At 39.4% G+C, this 18,134-nt stretch overlaps 3 protein-coding genes across 4 annotated transcripts in view; 1 reads left to right on the forward strand and 2 right to left on the reverse strand.

Moving 5' to 3' along the window:
- The window catches only part of LOC307146748 (oxoeicosanoid receptor 1-like), a 424,896-nt gene that overhangs the window by 327,725 nt on the left and 79,037 nt on the right, over positions 1-18,134 (reverse strand). The gene's annotated exons all lie outside the window — the stretch shown is intronic.
- On the forward strand, positions 7,103-17,232 carry mmrn2b (multimerin 2b). Its single transcript, XM_079850977.1, has 8 exons — positions 7,103-7,407; positions 10,562-10,681; positions 10,770-10,900; positions 11,062-11,124; positions 11,778-11,879; positions 12,560-12,978; positions 13,074-14,562; positions 14,782-17,232. Exons 1-8 carry the CDS (start codon positions 7,208-7,210, stop codon positions 15,198-15,200), a joined length of 2,943 nt encoding a protein of 980 aa, XP_079707103.1. The 5' UTR covers positions 7,103-7,207; the 3' UTR covers positions 15,201-17,232.
- bmpr1ab (bone morphogenetic protein receptor, type IAb) overlaps positions 15,619-18,134 on the reverse strand; it is a 43,374-nt gene continuing 40,858 nt past the window's right edge. For both annotated transcript variants that reach the window (XM_079850991.1, XM_079850992.1), the window contains one exon: positions 15,619-17,923. In XM_079850991.1, the coding sequence (XP_079707117.1) occupies positions 17,798-17,923 (126 nt within the window). In that variant the 3' untranslated portion in view covers positions 15,619-17,797. The remainder of the gene's footprint in view (positions 17,924-18,134) is intronic.

The following is an 18,134-nucleotide window of genomic DNA, read 5'->3' on the forward strand; positions in this document are numbered from 1 at the left end:
TAGCTGGCCCAGTGTGTTGTGATTGGCAGCGCTTACCGCATGTTCGGGAAATGTCCGGCCCCTTCATAACAGCAAATATGTAAATATAACAGTAACAGTAAATATGAACAATGGCGTCAATTTCAAACCATTTCGGACCCGATTCAGACCCTGACAATGTTAACGAACAAGAGGATTGTGCTGAAAAACATGGACTTTCAAGCATGGACTTTGCAAACACAGATTTTACAGGAGGTTTCTCTTTTTATTTTACTATATCTCTTTACATAAATATTTTTTCAACTTAAAAACTATAATTTCGTTATTTTACTAACCCAACTAATTACTCATCCAGGCTTACCAATAGGTTGCACGTAAGAAAAAAAAAAGTAGCACGATTCTTTATGCCAGTCGGTCTACAGCAGAGAAGCTGTATACAGCTTTGCAAGAATCACAGATAATTCCGTGATGGGCCCACGGAAATGAACACGGCCCCTTAAGTTAAGGAAAAGATTGTGGGTGGGCTTACGTTTCCATGACATGCGGGACAACAACGGGACAGGTTTAGGAAAGAAGAACGGGACGGTTGGGTTTAGGAAACTTGACACACGGGACACGATCCCCGGTCTCCTGGGTAAAAGTCCTGTGTTGTTTGACCCATCCACCACCCCAACCAACCAGATTTTCTGCCTTTCATACTACTCGCTACCGTAGTCGCTCTTAAAGCTACGGAATCTTGCTGACCATCACAAAAAAAAAAAAAAAAAAAAAAGATAAACGTGTCCGTGTACACGAATCAATAGATTAAATTACGTGACCATTTCACGAACTGCCGTGAGACTGGACTGGTCTGACAGGGTGGGGGGCGTGGAATCACGATGGTGGCTCTCCATCGTGATGTCGGTCAACCATCACATCATCGTCCATCGACACAACCCTACAGGGCACAGACAAACGTTGAGGATATAATGTTCAGGAACAGTGTTAAAAATAAGTGTTAACCTCTCTAAATTTGTCAGCCTTAGGACAAACTTTTACCTGGCTGTAAAAAACAGCGACAACAATTCTTCCTCTTCTCTAAAGCAGCCCAACATGGCCTCACCCCCTTTGTTTGTGTGTTCCCGGGGGCAAGGTTTATGCAGATTTTAGGGTTTGTGATGTCAGGCCAATCTCCACAGTCAGCGGTGGGCTCCAGCAAATCCATCTTGCAGCTCGCTGGCGGTGGAAGGCTGGTCACTGGATGTGGAGTGGGGTCGGTGTGGTCATCAGCCAGGCAGATGGTGAATGGGGAGTCATTGTTCACCAGCACCCACTCAACGAATCTGGCAAAGTCTTCCTTTGGACCGTCCGCTGGAAGATGTGCCTTAGACCGGTCGCTCAGGCTGGTGTGGTAAAATACACAGAGCAAGTGGTCCGGGTAGTGTATTTGGCACGCTAGCTGGAGAAAGTCCCACACGGGGTCTTCCAACAGACGGTATGGTATCCCTACTCCAGGCAGAGTAGCTCAACAGCTGGTAGGTCAATGGAGTGAAAAACAAAACAAAAAACAACAAAAAGAAAGGCGGAAGAAAAACGCTGCCAAAATTTACTGTACAGTTCTGACTTCTGTCATGGGTCGTTGTACACAAGTAGCGTAGCGTGCAAAGACGAATAAATCAGGGATCACTACTGACGAGTGGACATTGAACATTAAGCATGTTCCAGCCAGGTTCATCACTTGTTGGGGTCCCCATAATAATAATAATATGTTACATTTATATAGCGCTTTTATGGGTATACTCAAAGCGCTTCACACATTGAAGGGGTACTCTCCTCTACCACCACCAATGTGCAGCACCTGGATGATGTAACGGCAGCCAATGTGTGCCAGAATGCCCACTGCACACCCATGAAACATTTGCAGCGTGTTTCTGTATTTGGTTGAGTTGAGCATTTGCAACACATGTGTTGCCAAACTGATGAAGATGTTTGCTTCATTTTTTTTCTGTCTGCATGTGTTTTCTTCGGTTGCAGCGCGTTGAGCATGTACAATGTACAGCATGTTAATACATATAATATATATGTTATTTTATTACGATGATAGAATATTTCTGTTATGGTATATAGGGTTAACATTACCAGTGTCTTGTGAAAAAAATTAAAATAACATGTTGTATTTGTTGCAGACCAGCAAATATATTGTAAAAAATCCAACAAAAACAGCTGAATGATTCCTTACTTTCCATGCTAAACATATTAGAATTGTCAGCTGAAAGTCACTACTCATCAGGAATTCTTTGGTGTGATGCAATTTGATTGGATGAGGGTGGTAAATGCCAACCCACCTGGTGGCTGCGGATTGGTTAAGGACCACAGAATGATGATTGACACGGGAAATAGAGGCTGTGAAGGACCCCTAACGCCTGAGAGCTGTAATCTCTGATGGAATCAGACAGGGTTGCTTGTCCACTCCGCTGTGCATCAGATGGTCAGCTGTTTCTAGGCGGGATTAAACAGTTTTCAGGTTAGAGAGTGAACAAGATATTCTTGTCCATGGCATTCTACATCAGTAATCTGGAATGACAATAATATATATATATAAGACAACAATGAACCATGCAAGATGAGGTTTGTTTTAATATAAAATAGTCAATATATTCAATATATTTTGTAACTAAAGAATTTGTGTGGTCAAGTAGATAAAAAATTGTGTAATGCATTAAATACGATATAAAAAGTACTATACGTGAACACAAGAATTAAGATTATGGATGAAATGAGATATTCAAATAAAATAATAGCTCAGTTTATAAGGCTAAGCAGTTATGAATAACTAATGAAATATACTGTAGTAATGGAGTCCTCCTTGAATAATGCAAACATCACCAGTGATGAATTATGAATGACATCATTAATAAACTATTAATTCACTCTTTGAGTGCAAAAATGCAACCCAAAACAAGACTATGACTGATCAAAAAAGCACATAGTAAAGGAGGGGGTAAGAAAAGGAAGTATTTTTCTGATGTCAGATTACAAGTGGTGCTGATATCTCACCAACTGGGAAATGATCCTCAGTATTTAAGATATCATAAGCATGCAGAGAACAGAAGCATTGATTAGGCTGCAGACTGCTGTGTCATCTATATCTATTATGTTCTTCTGCCAGCATGACAGCACAACTGAGAGCTGAGAATAAGCCGATACTACACTGTCAGAAGAGCTCAAAGGATCAGAGACTCAATAGAGGAACACGGTGCAAAAAATATCAGACAAAAATGCATCTAAAGGCATCTTACCTCTGTGCCAGTTCTTTGCAGCCGAGTATACCAGCTGTTATCTGTTTTTCTGAAAAAAAAACATGCCAGTCAGAACATGCTTTTATGGCATACACAATGTTTTTCTGCATGCTGGGTTTTCCCATCAGAACTGAATTAACATCAGGTGATGATTACTGATCCCACATAAAAATACAGTAAAACAAATGAAAGGACAGAGTTTAAATAGGTGGATATTGTGCTTAAAAAACTGTCTGACTGTTACATTATCTCGCTTAAGCTTTACTCACCAAATAAATATACATGGCCATGAAATATTATGTTATTGGATATTAAATCATTTTATCATCTTACTTGTACATTATATTAACCCTGTAAAGCCTGACATGTGAAATAATGGTTCATATAAGGGCTGCACAATATATCGAAATTATCGAAATATCGCGATATGCATATCGCAACAGCTTGCAATAACTGGGGTCATGAACAAAAGACAAAGAGAAAATCACTCACTGCTCTTGGCTGAATAACTTTTGTAGCTTTAATAAGAATCAGTAGCCTATAGCCTATTAAATTCATACAGTGAAAACTAAGCAGTGTTTATTTTTACATTTGATTATTCAGTTTCTGCTGTTAAATTAACCAAATGTAGGCCTACCTGAACCCCTAAACCCTGTGGTTTACACTGATGTTAAAATAACACGTATCATGCTAAAGTAAAACACTGCTGTTCACTTTCAGAAGTTGTAGGGTTTTCTTGTCACAAAAAGAATGTGAAATGTGAATGTGAATATAATTTTAAATGTATTTTAAAGATAATTGAAGTATATTTTACACACTTTAAGCATTATCATATCGCATTATTTAGCCTAATGAGTTATCGCATATCGCATTTTTCTTCAATATCGTGCAGCCCTATGATATTATGGAGCTATGCAAATCAGTGAGATCTTCATAACAGTAGATCTACTTGCATAGCAGTTGTCACTCTATATCTTTCAGTAATGGTCTTAGTAAGATTAAATTTAAATGTTAAGAATTAAATGTGGGGAGCAAAACATATAATGCAATGCAATACAATGATGATACAACAGGTTTTTCAGCAAAGTTTTAATATAGACTAGAGGTCTTAGAAATGTGTTTATGCCTACGGTCAAAACGTCCGCTAAAAAAAACCCAAAAACAATGAACAAACAAATTGAGCGTTAGCAATAAAATAAAACACTACAACAGTATTAAAATAATTCTAAAGTAGCCTAATCTGAGGTCATTTTCACTATTATCGAGATGCAAGAAGGAGGGAGCGAATCTATAGTGTGATATAAGTATCATAAAAAAGTAGCCTATAGCGCCGGTTTTACTTACCCGGACTGACATAAGCTGTTCAAATAGGAACTACCAGAACGCCGCGATTGACCAAATAGAATCAAGTAGGCCTATTCCAGAAAGCTGTGTAACAATGAACAAACGCAGACAGAGCGCAGGATAAGATTTTGTGGAAATACTTTATTAAATAAAATCATTAAACAAGGGAGAGTCAGGAGATCAGGAGAGTCGACGAATTCTGGAAATCTGTAAAGCATTTTTCGTTCTGCGTGGGAGGTTCCATGTGGATCTGCTCATTAGTAAAGTGAAGTTCCAAAAAAAATCAGAGTCATTTAACATACTGCTGCTCAGCCATTTAAACAATAATAATATATTTTTTAAGACAATAATATGTTAAATGTGTCTTCACGTCAAAGCTTTTCTAGAAGTCTTTTTAAAAGCTATAGAAAGTTTTACACTATACTTATCTTAGAAAAATAAATTATAACATGCCCAGCACTAAAATGCCCTTCTTATCACAACATCCAAAAATTAATAATAGTAAGATAATAAGAGTAGACAATATCATCCTCCTACTCTTAAAGGGGTAGTTCACTCAAAAAGGAAAATGTTGTCATTAGGCTACTCACCCTCATGTTGTTCCAAACCTGTATGAGTTTCTTTCTTCTGTTGAACACAAAAGAAGATATTTTGAAAAATGTTGGTAACCAGAGTTGACGAGAGCCATTGTGGGGGGGGGGGGGGGGGGAGGGGGGGGGGATACTATGGAAGTCAATGGGTGTTCAACAGAATAAAGAAACTCATACAGGTTTGGAACAACATGAGGGTGAGTAAGCGATGACAGAAGTTTCATTTTTGGGTGAACTATCCCTTTAAGTATATAGAGTGCTAAAGGTCCGGTCAGCCTAACAGACTTTTAACAGGAAGCCACATTGTTAAGCACAGACCGAGTGCTGGGCTTGGAGATCCAGCCCTGGAGACCCCCTGTTTGTTGTCACAGCTGAGCTCTACGCTGTTGAGGCAGTCAAGCGGAGACCCCGAGGACCACCACACCACAGAGAAAATGGCCTCTTAGTTTGACAATAACTCCTTCTCTCTGTACAAACCCCCACCGCAAGCTCTCTAAATCTAGTCCAACCTTTTGGTAGGTGGGATGTTTTCACTCCAGGCTGAGAGGGAGCAGCTGATGTCTGCTCCGAGGATGGAGTTTGGGAGGCATGGTTTATGAAACGGGGTCAGGGCTAAGAACAAGGACTCTTGTGTGTTATTAAAAACTCTTGCATTTATCACTGCAGACAATCTCTGGACGGGAAACATAGCACATATGCTGTATATAGCTGCGCTGACATTTATTTAATATGTTTCCCCTTTCTTTTGGAAACCTTTTTGAGCCACAGAATGCGCAATATACACTCTTAAAAATAACGGTTCTATAGTGGCATCTATGGATCCATGAATATCCTTTAACATCAATGTTCAAAAGGTTCTTTATAAATCATAAAAAAAATATTTTAAGAACTATTTACAGAAAGGTTCTTTGAGAACCCAAAAAGGTAATTATATGGCATCGCTGTGAAAACCCCCTATTTGGAACCTTTATTTTTAAGAGTGTGAGGTTAGGGCTTTACAGAAAAGTTCAATTGGTGAACATTAGTTAATGCATTAGATGAGCTAACAATGAATAACAAAATAGATTAATACTAATTTATAAACATGCTAGTGTTCATTGTTAATTCATGTTCGTTCAAAATACTTTAATACCCTTTGACATGTCAAATGAGTTCGTTTATGTAGAAATTAACATTAATAACAAATGATGGGTAAGATGAGTTACACTTGTTACATGTACTTACTATTGTAGTAACAGTAAATTATGCATCATTACAAGTAACTAACCTTAAACCAAACCCTAACATTAACCCTAAGTATGTTAATTAATATTACTCATTTGCGTAATTACATTGTAACAATGCCTCAAAATAAAGTGTAATCAAATGCTGTTGTTCATTGTCAGTTCATTACACCTATGTTAATGAATTGAACCGTACAGTGTAGTGTAAGAATATAAACTGCATAGTCTAAGTAAAAGGAGTTAACATGGACTGGTAGAGCATGGTTCTAGCAAATGACAAGGTCAAATATTTAAATCCTAGTGATCACACATACTGATAAAATCTATGAATGCAATTGAGTATCTTTCAAATGCTTATGTCTAAACATGGAAATCAACCATTTTCTTGCAAAGCATCATCATGCATGAGACTCCAGTGTGTGCGATTGAGTATAGGGAAGGGTGCTGTAAGGTTGCAAGTAGCGCAATACATGGATTTATGGTTGTTAGTGTAGTGGCAAACAATTTTACATCACTGAATAAGAGACAACATTAAATTTCTTCCACATTAGCAAGCATCAGATTTCCTCCTATTGTTAGAGGGTGTTGATACTGTCAAGGGAGAGGAGGGAGCGAGAGAGAGGGGGAGTGGGAACTGAGAGGGTGGGGAGAGAGACATACTGGTGAGGATACCGGCTGGTTTGGACAGAGAGAGAGAGGGAAGGAAAGAGGGGTGGGGAGTTTCCAGGATTGTTTAAGGCTAGTTTTAAAACTGCCATCCGGAGGAACCCTTTCAGTACCTCTGGAAAGCGAGATGGCCCAGACTGTGCCTCTGCTGCTGTTGGCCGTGCTGAACTCTCTGAGCTGCCACAGTGAAGTGAGGGCCAGGGACCCTGATGTGGAGGAAGAGGAGGCTGTTGGGATTGGAGGAAGAGCAAATCATACGCCTGTCACCTTTGGGATGCCAAATGAACATCCCAGCATCCCAGTGCCTCCAGCTGGCTCAAAAAGAGGGTGAGTCAAATGGGCATTTTTAAAACTATATATATATTTATAACTATACATACAATTTTGAGTGAATGGACCATAGTCAAAATATTTAATTTGGCGTGAATTATACTAAGGATATTTGTCTGTTCAATAAGATACTGTCTAAAGGTCTTAGGTCATATAACCCTTGTTTTACACTACTAGTCAGAAGTCTGGACATGCCTTTTTTTTATTATTAATACTATTTACTACAAATCAAAAACGTTAAATAAATTAAATGAAAGTAGACATTAGTGACCAAAAAATGGTTATAAATCAACTATCCAAATCAAAGTAGCCAAGCGTCACAACTCTAATCATTCTCTATGAGGTGCATCATGGGATGTTTTTCCTCTGATTGGCTGCTTTTCCTTCTCTATCTAGAACTATTCATTTCATAAAATAAAATAAAAAACTAAAATATTTTTTAAATTACTAAATAATGGTAATGCTTGTAATAAACTGTAATAATTGTATAAATTATATGTATATATAAAGTTACTTTAAAATTTTCTGTTGAAATTCCTTCATACAAATCGTTTTCTATAAAACTAATTTCAAGCATTTAAGCATAAACCTTTAAGATCACGAGAAATTCAAGTCAAGTGTGTCCAAAACTTTGACTGGTATTATATTTTCTCAGGAAGTTTTTTATTTACTAAACGATCAACACTATAGTATAGTATACAACAGTACAACCCACTGAACAGACTAGACTGTGCATGTATCCCACACAGCCTTGTTTTAATATCATATTATTAAATATGCCATTTACCCTGACTAGAGTCCTTTGCATTCTCCCTCTGTTCTGAGAAAGGAAAAGCGAATGAATTTGCCCGAGAGGCTTAATCACAGTAATCTTACAATGAAGCAAGTCAGTGCTTCAGTGATCTGGGAAGGTATTATGGAGTGACTGAGTTCCATTGTGATATCCAATACATACTGATCTGGGGGCCTATATGTATAGGAGCCGTAGAAGTTAGCCATCCACTTCTATAGTCAGCTCAGTCTTAGATGTGTCAGCTGATATTTCAGCCTTGACAACACACACAGTAGCTCTCTGCTGATTTCTTGAGGATGAGAGGAATTCGACCGGACTGGGCATGCTCACTACAGCTTAACAGCGAGGCAGAGGACAGGTACCCCTACAGCAGTTTTCAAGGGCATTTGCTTTTAGTCTGGACCAGAACAAAAGAATATGAGAACCAGATGTGTCCAGAAAAGACATGGGAGGAGTGCTAATCAGAAGTGTTTAGGTGTTTAAAGAAAAATAAAAGAGAGATAAAAAGAGGGGTGAAGATGAAAGAAAGGTGGACTGATGAAGGATGTTCAGATGTGGGTACATGGAGACAGATTAACGATAAAACCATAAAGCGGCAGACAGGGCTAGAATTCAGCCAAACTATGACTGAATCAGTGACTGAATAGGGGCTGATGTTTTACTGGACAAAGGGTCTATGGTTCAAGGTGGCAATGAAAGGAAACAGGACAGCTCACTTATATCTAATCTCTTTGTTTCTGAAACTAACACTGAAACGGATGCACAAAGGAAGGCCAGTTGAAAAAGTACAAGTAATGGGCCGTACTGTACATACAAGATGTGTTCTTGCATTTGAAAACACCGAACAGAATGGACACGTTATACAATTTGAGCTGTTTCTACCTTGACAAACCATCTTAAAAAACACATCCTGGTGCTGAGAAAATGGAGAAACATCATAGCAGTTAAAATGTCCTTCTAGTGCATATTCATATATGGGCCATTCACACATGATGCATTGTGTCCATCTGCACTTTTTTTTTTTTTTATGTGTGTACATACGCAAACATGCATTTGACAGCGCACTTTGGAACAATATTGGAACATCACCTAAAACATTTGCAATAAAACAAAATTGTCACTTTCTGTGAAACTGGCACAAAATATATGTAATAAAAATGGAAGTTGCTGCAGTCAGAGAAGCCACTGTGGCTCTTTTTCATACATTATAAATGCCTATGCATGCAATAAACGCTGTCATGTTATCCTGCGGACGCAGATGCCTGGTGTTCTGGGACTGGGAGGTAATACCCTACAGTTTTCATCATAGATTTTGTCTCAGTCATTTCAGAATGACCAATCCAACATTTAAGATGCCGTGCAATGAAATTGGACAACTGGTTAGTCCAGTTTTTTTCGGACCTCAGGATCTGTTGAGCCAAAGTCACATTACTTTTTCTTTTTTTTTTTTGCGCATCAAGGGTTTTATTCAGTAAATGTGTTTCCATTGTAGTTTATGTGGATGCCTTCTTACGGATAAAAAAACTACATCTGCGCATGTTTTTTATGCACATTTTTAGAATGTATGAGCATCTTGCCATTTCCATCCAGCATTTTATTATACGATATCTCAATATTTGCATAAAAATAGGTGGATGGAAACATTGCTAGTGTTAAATTAAAAGGCAGAACAATGCATCACGTGTCCAATAGAAACACAATATGGATGCAAGAACACATCCCATGTGAACAGTCCCTAAGAAATGCCTCCAAGTCATTTGAGGGGAATAAATTGTGTTTTATAAGCTTTGCTAGAATAAGCTGCATCTTTGGAACAACAGACAGCAGAAAGAAAAAGAACTGACAGGGGAAATCTTATGTCCCTTTATGTCAGCTTATATAATATTCCTAATGAGAACAGCACCGTGAACGCCACCTTTTCAAACATGCGTTTCAGTATTCGACAGGATGCAACTCCAGCAATACTGCAAACTAGGTCATTTTTGCAGAATACAATTTGCACACTTTACTGTAGGCTATGTTTATGAAATAATACACAGAAAAACACAGACTTGTCAAAATAAGATTGAGCATGTGTAAACATCGTAATCAATGTGTGCATATCAGATTCTCTCTGATACAGCAGAAAGCTAAAAACAAACATAATGAACGTGCCAATAGAACGACATATAAAACCTTTTGCTCAGCGATAATATCTTGCCCCGAGCTTGTTGGGAAGGGTACAACAGGAAAACAACAGGGGCTCAAGAACATATATCTTCATCAGTCTGTGATTGCATGTAATCTCTGCTCTCAACTTTCACTTTTCCCCTCGTTTTTGTTCTGTTTCATCCTTCCAAACCTCCTCTCTCTGGTCAGAAACTGGTGTGCGTATGTAAATCACCGTGTGGTCACCACAGCCGTACTCTGTACAGAGACTCAGACAGTGAAATCAGAGAACCCCTGTCCCGATGGAGCTCCTGACTGTCAAATCATCACGTGAGTCACCTCATAAACTCAAACAACCTCAGATCTTACGTTTCTTAAAACTATGCTTTGTTTTATTGATGATGATGGTGATGATCAGGTATAGGCAGTCCTCACGTCCTGTGTACAAGCAGAAGCAGACAGCACTCTCTTCTATGCACTGGAGGTGTTGCCCAGGCTATGGAGGACACAACTGCCTGGAAAAAGGCAACATACAATCTCCAGGAAGAGGTCTGGATACAATCCTTTTTACACAACAAAGCATACGCAGATCTAAAATATGTTAGGATTATGCATGTTGCTCTTCAGCCAATTTAAAAGGAACATCAGTTGAGCTGCCCATCCAGTTTTGGTGACTCATCTGTTGCTTCCTCTTTATTGGTCTTTTCCAGACAAACCTCCAGAGGATGAGAAGCATGCTTCAAAGTCTGAGGTTAATGACAATGACAACTCAGGCAAGTCTGTTGTTTTGGGCAAAACTGGCTTGACCTTTCATACCTTTCCTCTTTCTGCAAGCTTGCTTCTTTAAAACAACCTTTCTGACAAACAGAGGAAATATCTAGCAGGCGCCTGGCTCAGTGAGTGTCCTTCAACAGGAAAGGAACAATCAGCTGGCACTCGGGATAGCTAGAGATAGAGATAGAGATAGAGAAAGCAACAATCATATTTAAGAAGAATAACAACATCTTAAAGTTGTTTTCCAAATTTCCAAAATGTCCTGCAAGTGAATATTTTGATAGCAGATTGTCAAAACACATTGATACTTTATTGAAAACATTTGAAAGTACAGTCTTTGGCAGTTCTTTAAAATCTAGTCATTGTGTGTTTATGAGAGTCTCATGTGTGCCAAATACTTAAACCTGGTATCATGAAATAAAAAAGGATTATTCTTAGTAAAAATAATATTTAGTTTCATAATATTCTGTAATATTGGGTCATTAAATGTATCTTTTGCTATTTTAAGCCTGTTAAATGCTTAAGGGCTATAATAACCCCTCTAAACTGAGCATATGCGTGGGCCCAATATTTACCCTCAGACTCACAATGTTGTGGTTAACTTCTTTCCCACATTCTCCCTTCAAACAATTTTTGGTGTGTTTTTCTGTAGAAGTTAAAATGGAAACAGACCTACTGGAAGATGCAAGCTGGTCTGACAAACATCTACAGGAGGCTCCTATTCATGGTTCTTCACCAAACCAGAGCCCTGTTGGTAAGACAGAGTCTGTGCCCAGCAAACCTAAGCACACAGGAAAACATTTAGATTGGCACATTACAGTATAGGCATACTGTGAGATTTAACCACCCTAAATTGAATGGCATGACTACATAAACAATGACGTCTTCCTCTAGAGGATATCCTCTCTTTCTTATAAACAAACTCCACCGTGACATAATCACCCAGAGATGTAGGCAGAAGGAAGGAGATTAAGAAAGAAGGGCAAAAAGTCATCTCTGAACCACATGAGTCATGGAATAGCTGTTTGAAAAGGGGTTTATATATTCTCTTACGTATATCTAGCCAATGAGCTCATATTGTTTAAATGCAATTACAGCCTATAAAGGAACATCCATCAAAAATGCAGAAGTTGTAATTATTCAGATAATCAGTAACTTAGTGAGATGTGTTTGTTAGGAGGCTTGTAAGGAAAGGGTTATTCCTGATGAAAACATCATAAAAGCTCATGTAGAGACCCTCAAATGTCAGGCACATTGATATACTCTATAGGACGAATCAATATGCTGATATAGACAAATATATCTTAATTGCATATTTAATAGGTCACACAAGTAACAAACATAGTGATTTCACCATTTTCCCTTGTTAATATCTGAAATATACAAATTGTACAGAATTTCTCCAAAATTAGAGGCTTGTTAATGATATTCCAGGTGCCAAAGAACAGATCCCTACCTCTCAGCCTCTGCAATTCCTTGATTCATCAATTCTGCTGTCAATGCATCTGTTAATGTCAACCATGATGAGTCAGCTTCAACCAGTGCTGGAAAGCTTCAATCAAACACTGGAGCATCTGTCCAGTGAGGTGGACACACTGTCTCAGGACTTGCAGCAGTTGCGGATGGAACAGGAACACAGCAGATCCATCAGCAGAGGTGAAGGTCATAGTGGATCTATTGAGCAGAGACTAGAGTACAGTCATCTTCAGGTCGACCAAATGAAAACCCAACTGGACGCACAGAAAGTCCAGATGGAGAGGGCCTTTCAGACCCAACAAGAACTGCTGAAACACAACCTAACAAAACTGAAGGAAGAGATGGATGATCAGATCAGTCAGAGTCAGGAAGCACAGGTCATTAATTCACTCGGACTTCTTAAGTGACTAGTACTAAATCTTAAAACATCGAAACAGTGCTTAAATATATATTTTTTGTGTTATTCCAACAGGTGAATCTCCATTCTCTAACTGAATTGGTTGAGGAGGTGAGACTTGGCCAGAAAAGGCTGGAAGGGGCACTGCAGAGAGAGCGTGCTGAGTTTGTCGATCAAAGTGGAGGCCAGCCAACACAGGCGTCAGGAGTGTGGGAGGCCATCACTCGGCTAGATGAGAAGGCACATAGTAACTCTGTGCAGCTCAGCAGCTTGTCTGACACTTCAAAAGATTCTGCTAGAAAGATCAATGATCTGCAAAGAGACCTATTGATCCTGGGACAGAGCCTAGGGGAGGTCAAACAACGCACTGAGGTCCACTTTGTGGAGACAGGTCTGGAGGTGGAGGCTACTCGCATCAGGGTGCTCAACAGCATTGGGGAACTTACAGCTAACGTAAGTGTGCATGAGGGCCTGTTGAGAGAAATAGAACTTGACCTGGACAACATCTATCATCAACTACAAAGGAATGATTCGGTAATTGCAGAGCAGGTCTGTAGCTGCAAATCAATGGGAAGTTCACTAGCTAGGTTGGAGCTGGAGGTGGCTAACGTGACACGTTTAACAAGACAGAACCAACTCGCACTTGAGGAGGCAAATCTAGATAGGAATCAGGCCACTCAAATGGAGGATCTTCATCAGGGCCTGCTGAATATGAAGGAATCTTTGGCATTTGAGCAGAGCAGAAGTAGGAGTCTTCATGACAGTATTTCCCAGCTACAGGCTTCACTCCTTGACAATCAGCAGGAGATACAAGGCCTGAGAGAGCGGGACGAGGACAAGTCGGCTGAAATTCGAGGCCTATCAGCCACCTTCTCTTCCCTCCTGAATGATGCTGTACGCCACTCTGAAGTCCTGGAAGTGCTACTCGGAGAAGAGGTCTTGGAATTCACACGCTGGTCACATAGCCAAAAGAAAGAGCTCAGTATCCCAGATCTTTTACAGAGAATGCATGTGATGCAGCAAAAGATTGAGACACATGATAGGAGTCTGAATTCTATTCGGAGAAAGCATCCTGACGGAGATGAGATGAATAGCGATGACCCGGTAGCATACTCAGAGGGGACCGCCACAAAGAACCAGGTGAAGGGTACTGAAAGTTACCAGTCCTCATTAGACCCTTTGACTGGAGAGGAGGATGTGGATTACTCCGTCAGTGACTTCTGGAGTCTAGGAAAAGAGGTGGAACAATTAGCAGGTAGAATAACCATGTTGGAAGAGCGCTGTGGCAACTGTACTGAGCCCCCTGGTGGCTCTGTTGTGGAACTGCAGGCAGATATAGCATACCTACGTCAGAGCCTAGAAGATCATTTGAGAATGTTTCAAAAACTGTTCAGTAACACAGAAGAACTAGCCAGCTCGACCAGAAGCCTGAACCTATATGAAGTTTGGAGGCTGGTGAGAAAGAAAGATGAAAAGAAAAGGAGGGGGCACAAAAAGCAAGAAGACCAGGAGAAAAGAGAAGAAAAGTCTTCCAGTGAGCGACGCAAAAGATACAGCGAAAAAGGTAAGAGATCTCATTAATAAAAAATTTTCCCCATTTTCCATTAGTTTTAAACATGAATGAAGAAGATATTTGGTACTGAAAGGCCTATATAGTGTACACACAACAACACTGCCTCTAAATGGACAACACTAAAACTACATCATGACAAAGCAGTTTTTCTGTAACTTAAAAGTATACATTTTACCAAAACAAATCATCAATATAACTTTATCTCTTTAGAACATGCTTGGTTACCACATCCCCCCGTGGTGTTCATCACAAGCCTGGACTACAGAATAGGGCCAAATGGGGAGCTTGCATCAAAAAATGTTGCTGTGAACTACGGTGGTACTTTTAATCCTACATCAGGGGTGTTCCAGGCCCCTGAGACGGGACTCTATCTCTTTTTAGTGACCTTAGACTTTGAGAGAGGCCTTTCATTGGCTGTACTGAAGCGCAGTGGAGTTACAGTGGCCTCCCTCAGACAGGAACAAGGGGAAAAGAGGGGACCAGTGAGCCGAGCCTCTCTGCTGGAGCTTCGGCGAGGGGAGGCGGTTACATTAGAATTGATGCATGGATCATTACGGAAAGCGCAGCCTGGGGATAACAAACTGTCTGGACTATTGCTCTTCATTACAGAGCACAAGGACATGCTGTGAAAAGAACTGGGTGAGCGACAAAGGCATGGGAGGATACATTCAAGTCTGACGCACTGTGCGTCACTGCCAGACATGCTTAATTTGCATGCATGCCATGCATTCTCTTCTTGAAGGTGCAAAAATACTTGTTTAAATATTATGTTTTGTAATTGGTTCTGGAATGTTACTGAGAAAACAGGTAAGAAATAAGGGGAAGAAAGCATATATACCAGAACAATTTAGATACCACCAGAGCTTATGTTGGTCTTCAAAATGTGGAGGATCTAATAATAAGGCATAGTATGGAAACCAGTTACTACGAGGCGATATGAATAAACAAAAGGTACCAATAGTGAGGGTAATTCTGTACATCCAACAATTCATGCATTCAAATGATCACATTCAATGCAAATGTCAATCAAGAAGAAGGAGGCATGACTGTGTACTAAAATAAGGTATTTTACTTAAAAATTGATACATTGGACTAATTCTGTGTACAGAACAGCTTTTCTTGGTAAACATAAGGCATCTCTCTTAAAACCAGATACTGTGCACAATACAGTTAAAAAAAGGTTCATATTATTCAGGCCATTTTACATATTTCCTTACACATTAAACAATTAGGACAAAAATATTGTGTCATTTATCTAGACAGTTAAGCTTAAATCAGTTCAAATGTTATTTTACAGGTTAACTTGCTTGATTGTAATGGACAGAATAGGCTTGAGCACAAAACTGCAGCCCAAACAATGAGAAAAGACACGCATAAGCAATGTGAGATCTGAATCTTCAATGCAAACGTTTTTGTACTAGTCTCTCTCCTTCCTTGTACCTTTGTAGAAATGCATAAGTGGAATTTCCCAGACAGCTATAAATCACTGGCATAAATACACCCACATGATATAACCGGATCTTCAAGAAATGGCTAACTTGTTTTCGAGGCAAAGGACCCTGGTTTTGAAGTTGAACCTGAATTCCCCACAAGTGCTAATAATGCATTGCGTGATTTAAATTTTTTGACTAAGCTCTTTTGCACACAAAGAAACTGTGTTCACATAATCTCATCAGTTATGGGGGAAAAAATATGTTCATGTATATGAAAGGTGAACTTAAGTCGTCTGTCCTGACTTTTAAGTAAATTATAGATAAAGGTCTAGTTTTACACATTAGAACAATGACAAATGATAATTCACACCCACACTTTCATAGGAAGTCATTAAATGTAGAATTTCATTTTAAAGTCATAAATTTACTATTACTAGTGTTTGTAAGGTTGAGCTGCTCAGTAAAAACATTGAGAATGTCATTTGCAAGAACAGTGTTAATAGTCCTGCAAGTATCTTACCACAATAATTCATACTATATGACATGACATGAATAAATAGCACATGCATTTGCATTATTCAATCACATTAGACATTTATGAGTCGTATGATTTCCAAGCGTCACAACATTAGATTCAAGGCAAAACAGTTCAAATGAGGCATTGAAAACAGCAATCCAATCTGACACTGAAAAAATTCAGATGTGATATACTGAGGTTGACTTGAAGGCTATAGGATAAAACAAAACAATGGTTATGAGGCATTCAGGAGCAGTAGGCATCCATTTGCACTGACACATCTGCGATGAGGCAGATCAGATCTGCCATTCTGGGTGATTGAAAGTCTCCACATCTTTTAGATGAATAGATTTTTTTATGGCTGCAGTGTTGGCAATATTTGACAGGTGGTACTTCAATTCTTCATGCCAGAGCTGGAGTTATGATCACATTACTCATTATACCTGAACCTTCTATTTCTAACAACAAATCAATTCCAGGTCTTTGCAAAAGTAAAAACCCTCTCGCTAACCCCCAGTTTTGTATTTGAACATCTAATGGACAGATTCTCAGAAAGGAAAGTAGTTGAAGGAATAATTCTTCAAAAAGGCTATTAATTAAAATATTAATATGTAGTTAACGGGACATTTTCTTTTATACATATATATGACAATATGGGTCATTTGAATTAAATAGGGCATGTTCTCTGACGTTTCAGTGGCCACAACTGCACATGGTCCAAATGTAGAGTGACCATTTAGACACTAGCCATACTGGAGCACATCCCAAGCATATGGCTGGTTCGGTCCAAATATCACCCCAAATATGTCCACCTCTCAAGTCTGTAAATAACAGAGCCTCAAGCCTTCTCCCAAATGGCTCCATTACTGTGCTCCCATGGCAAATGGTGCCACCTTGCCACTCCTCCATACAGATGTATTGTATTACACAGCTTTCACAGAAAGCACCATATGCTCTTCAATTCTCTCCCAATATATAAGAGTGCCTGAAGAAGAAAAAATGGTGGCGATGGGGATGGTGTGAGTAGTGATGCCTGTTGAACAGTTGTCCTTACTTCCTCGTGGATGCGTTATGGCACATACTGTCCAGCAGAGGGTGCTACATGACACTAAGAGCATAACTGCAACAGGACGAGGAATTACAGCCAGACAGGGAGGCAAATGTTCTGCTCAGCAGCGCTCCCACAGGTCTGTCTAGGAACTGAGGCAATAGTTCATAAAGTGAGCATAAATATCTCCATGATATATCTCAGACTGGCATATGGAGGGAAAACTGATCATATTTTGATATCCTGTGATTCAACCATTTTGGCAAGTGTTTTCTTGACTCGAAGAGCAGTGAGGCGAGAGGATGGGTTGTGGGCCCAGCACTCAGACATAAGCTTTAGCATGGCCCGTAAGCACTGTGTGGAGATGGAGACAAGAGACCAGTTGTTTTAGGGTTGTATTTTATACAACTATTAAATGGTTACAATGCAGTGATATTTTAAGACACCATAAAATCAAAAGTTCTGTGGCTTTTAGCAACCATCTGTTAGCAATGAGATCAACTATATGCCTAATGTACTCTTAAATGTTGACGCAATGACTTCTTATAAGCACATTTGCAATTTA

This window comes from Squalius cephalus (assembly GCF_949319135.1).
Source record: "Squalius cephalus genome assembly, chromosome: 19".
NCBI lineage: Eukaryota > Metazoa > Chordata > Actinopteri > Cypriniformes > Leuciscidae > Squalius > Squalius cephalus.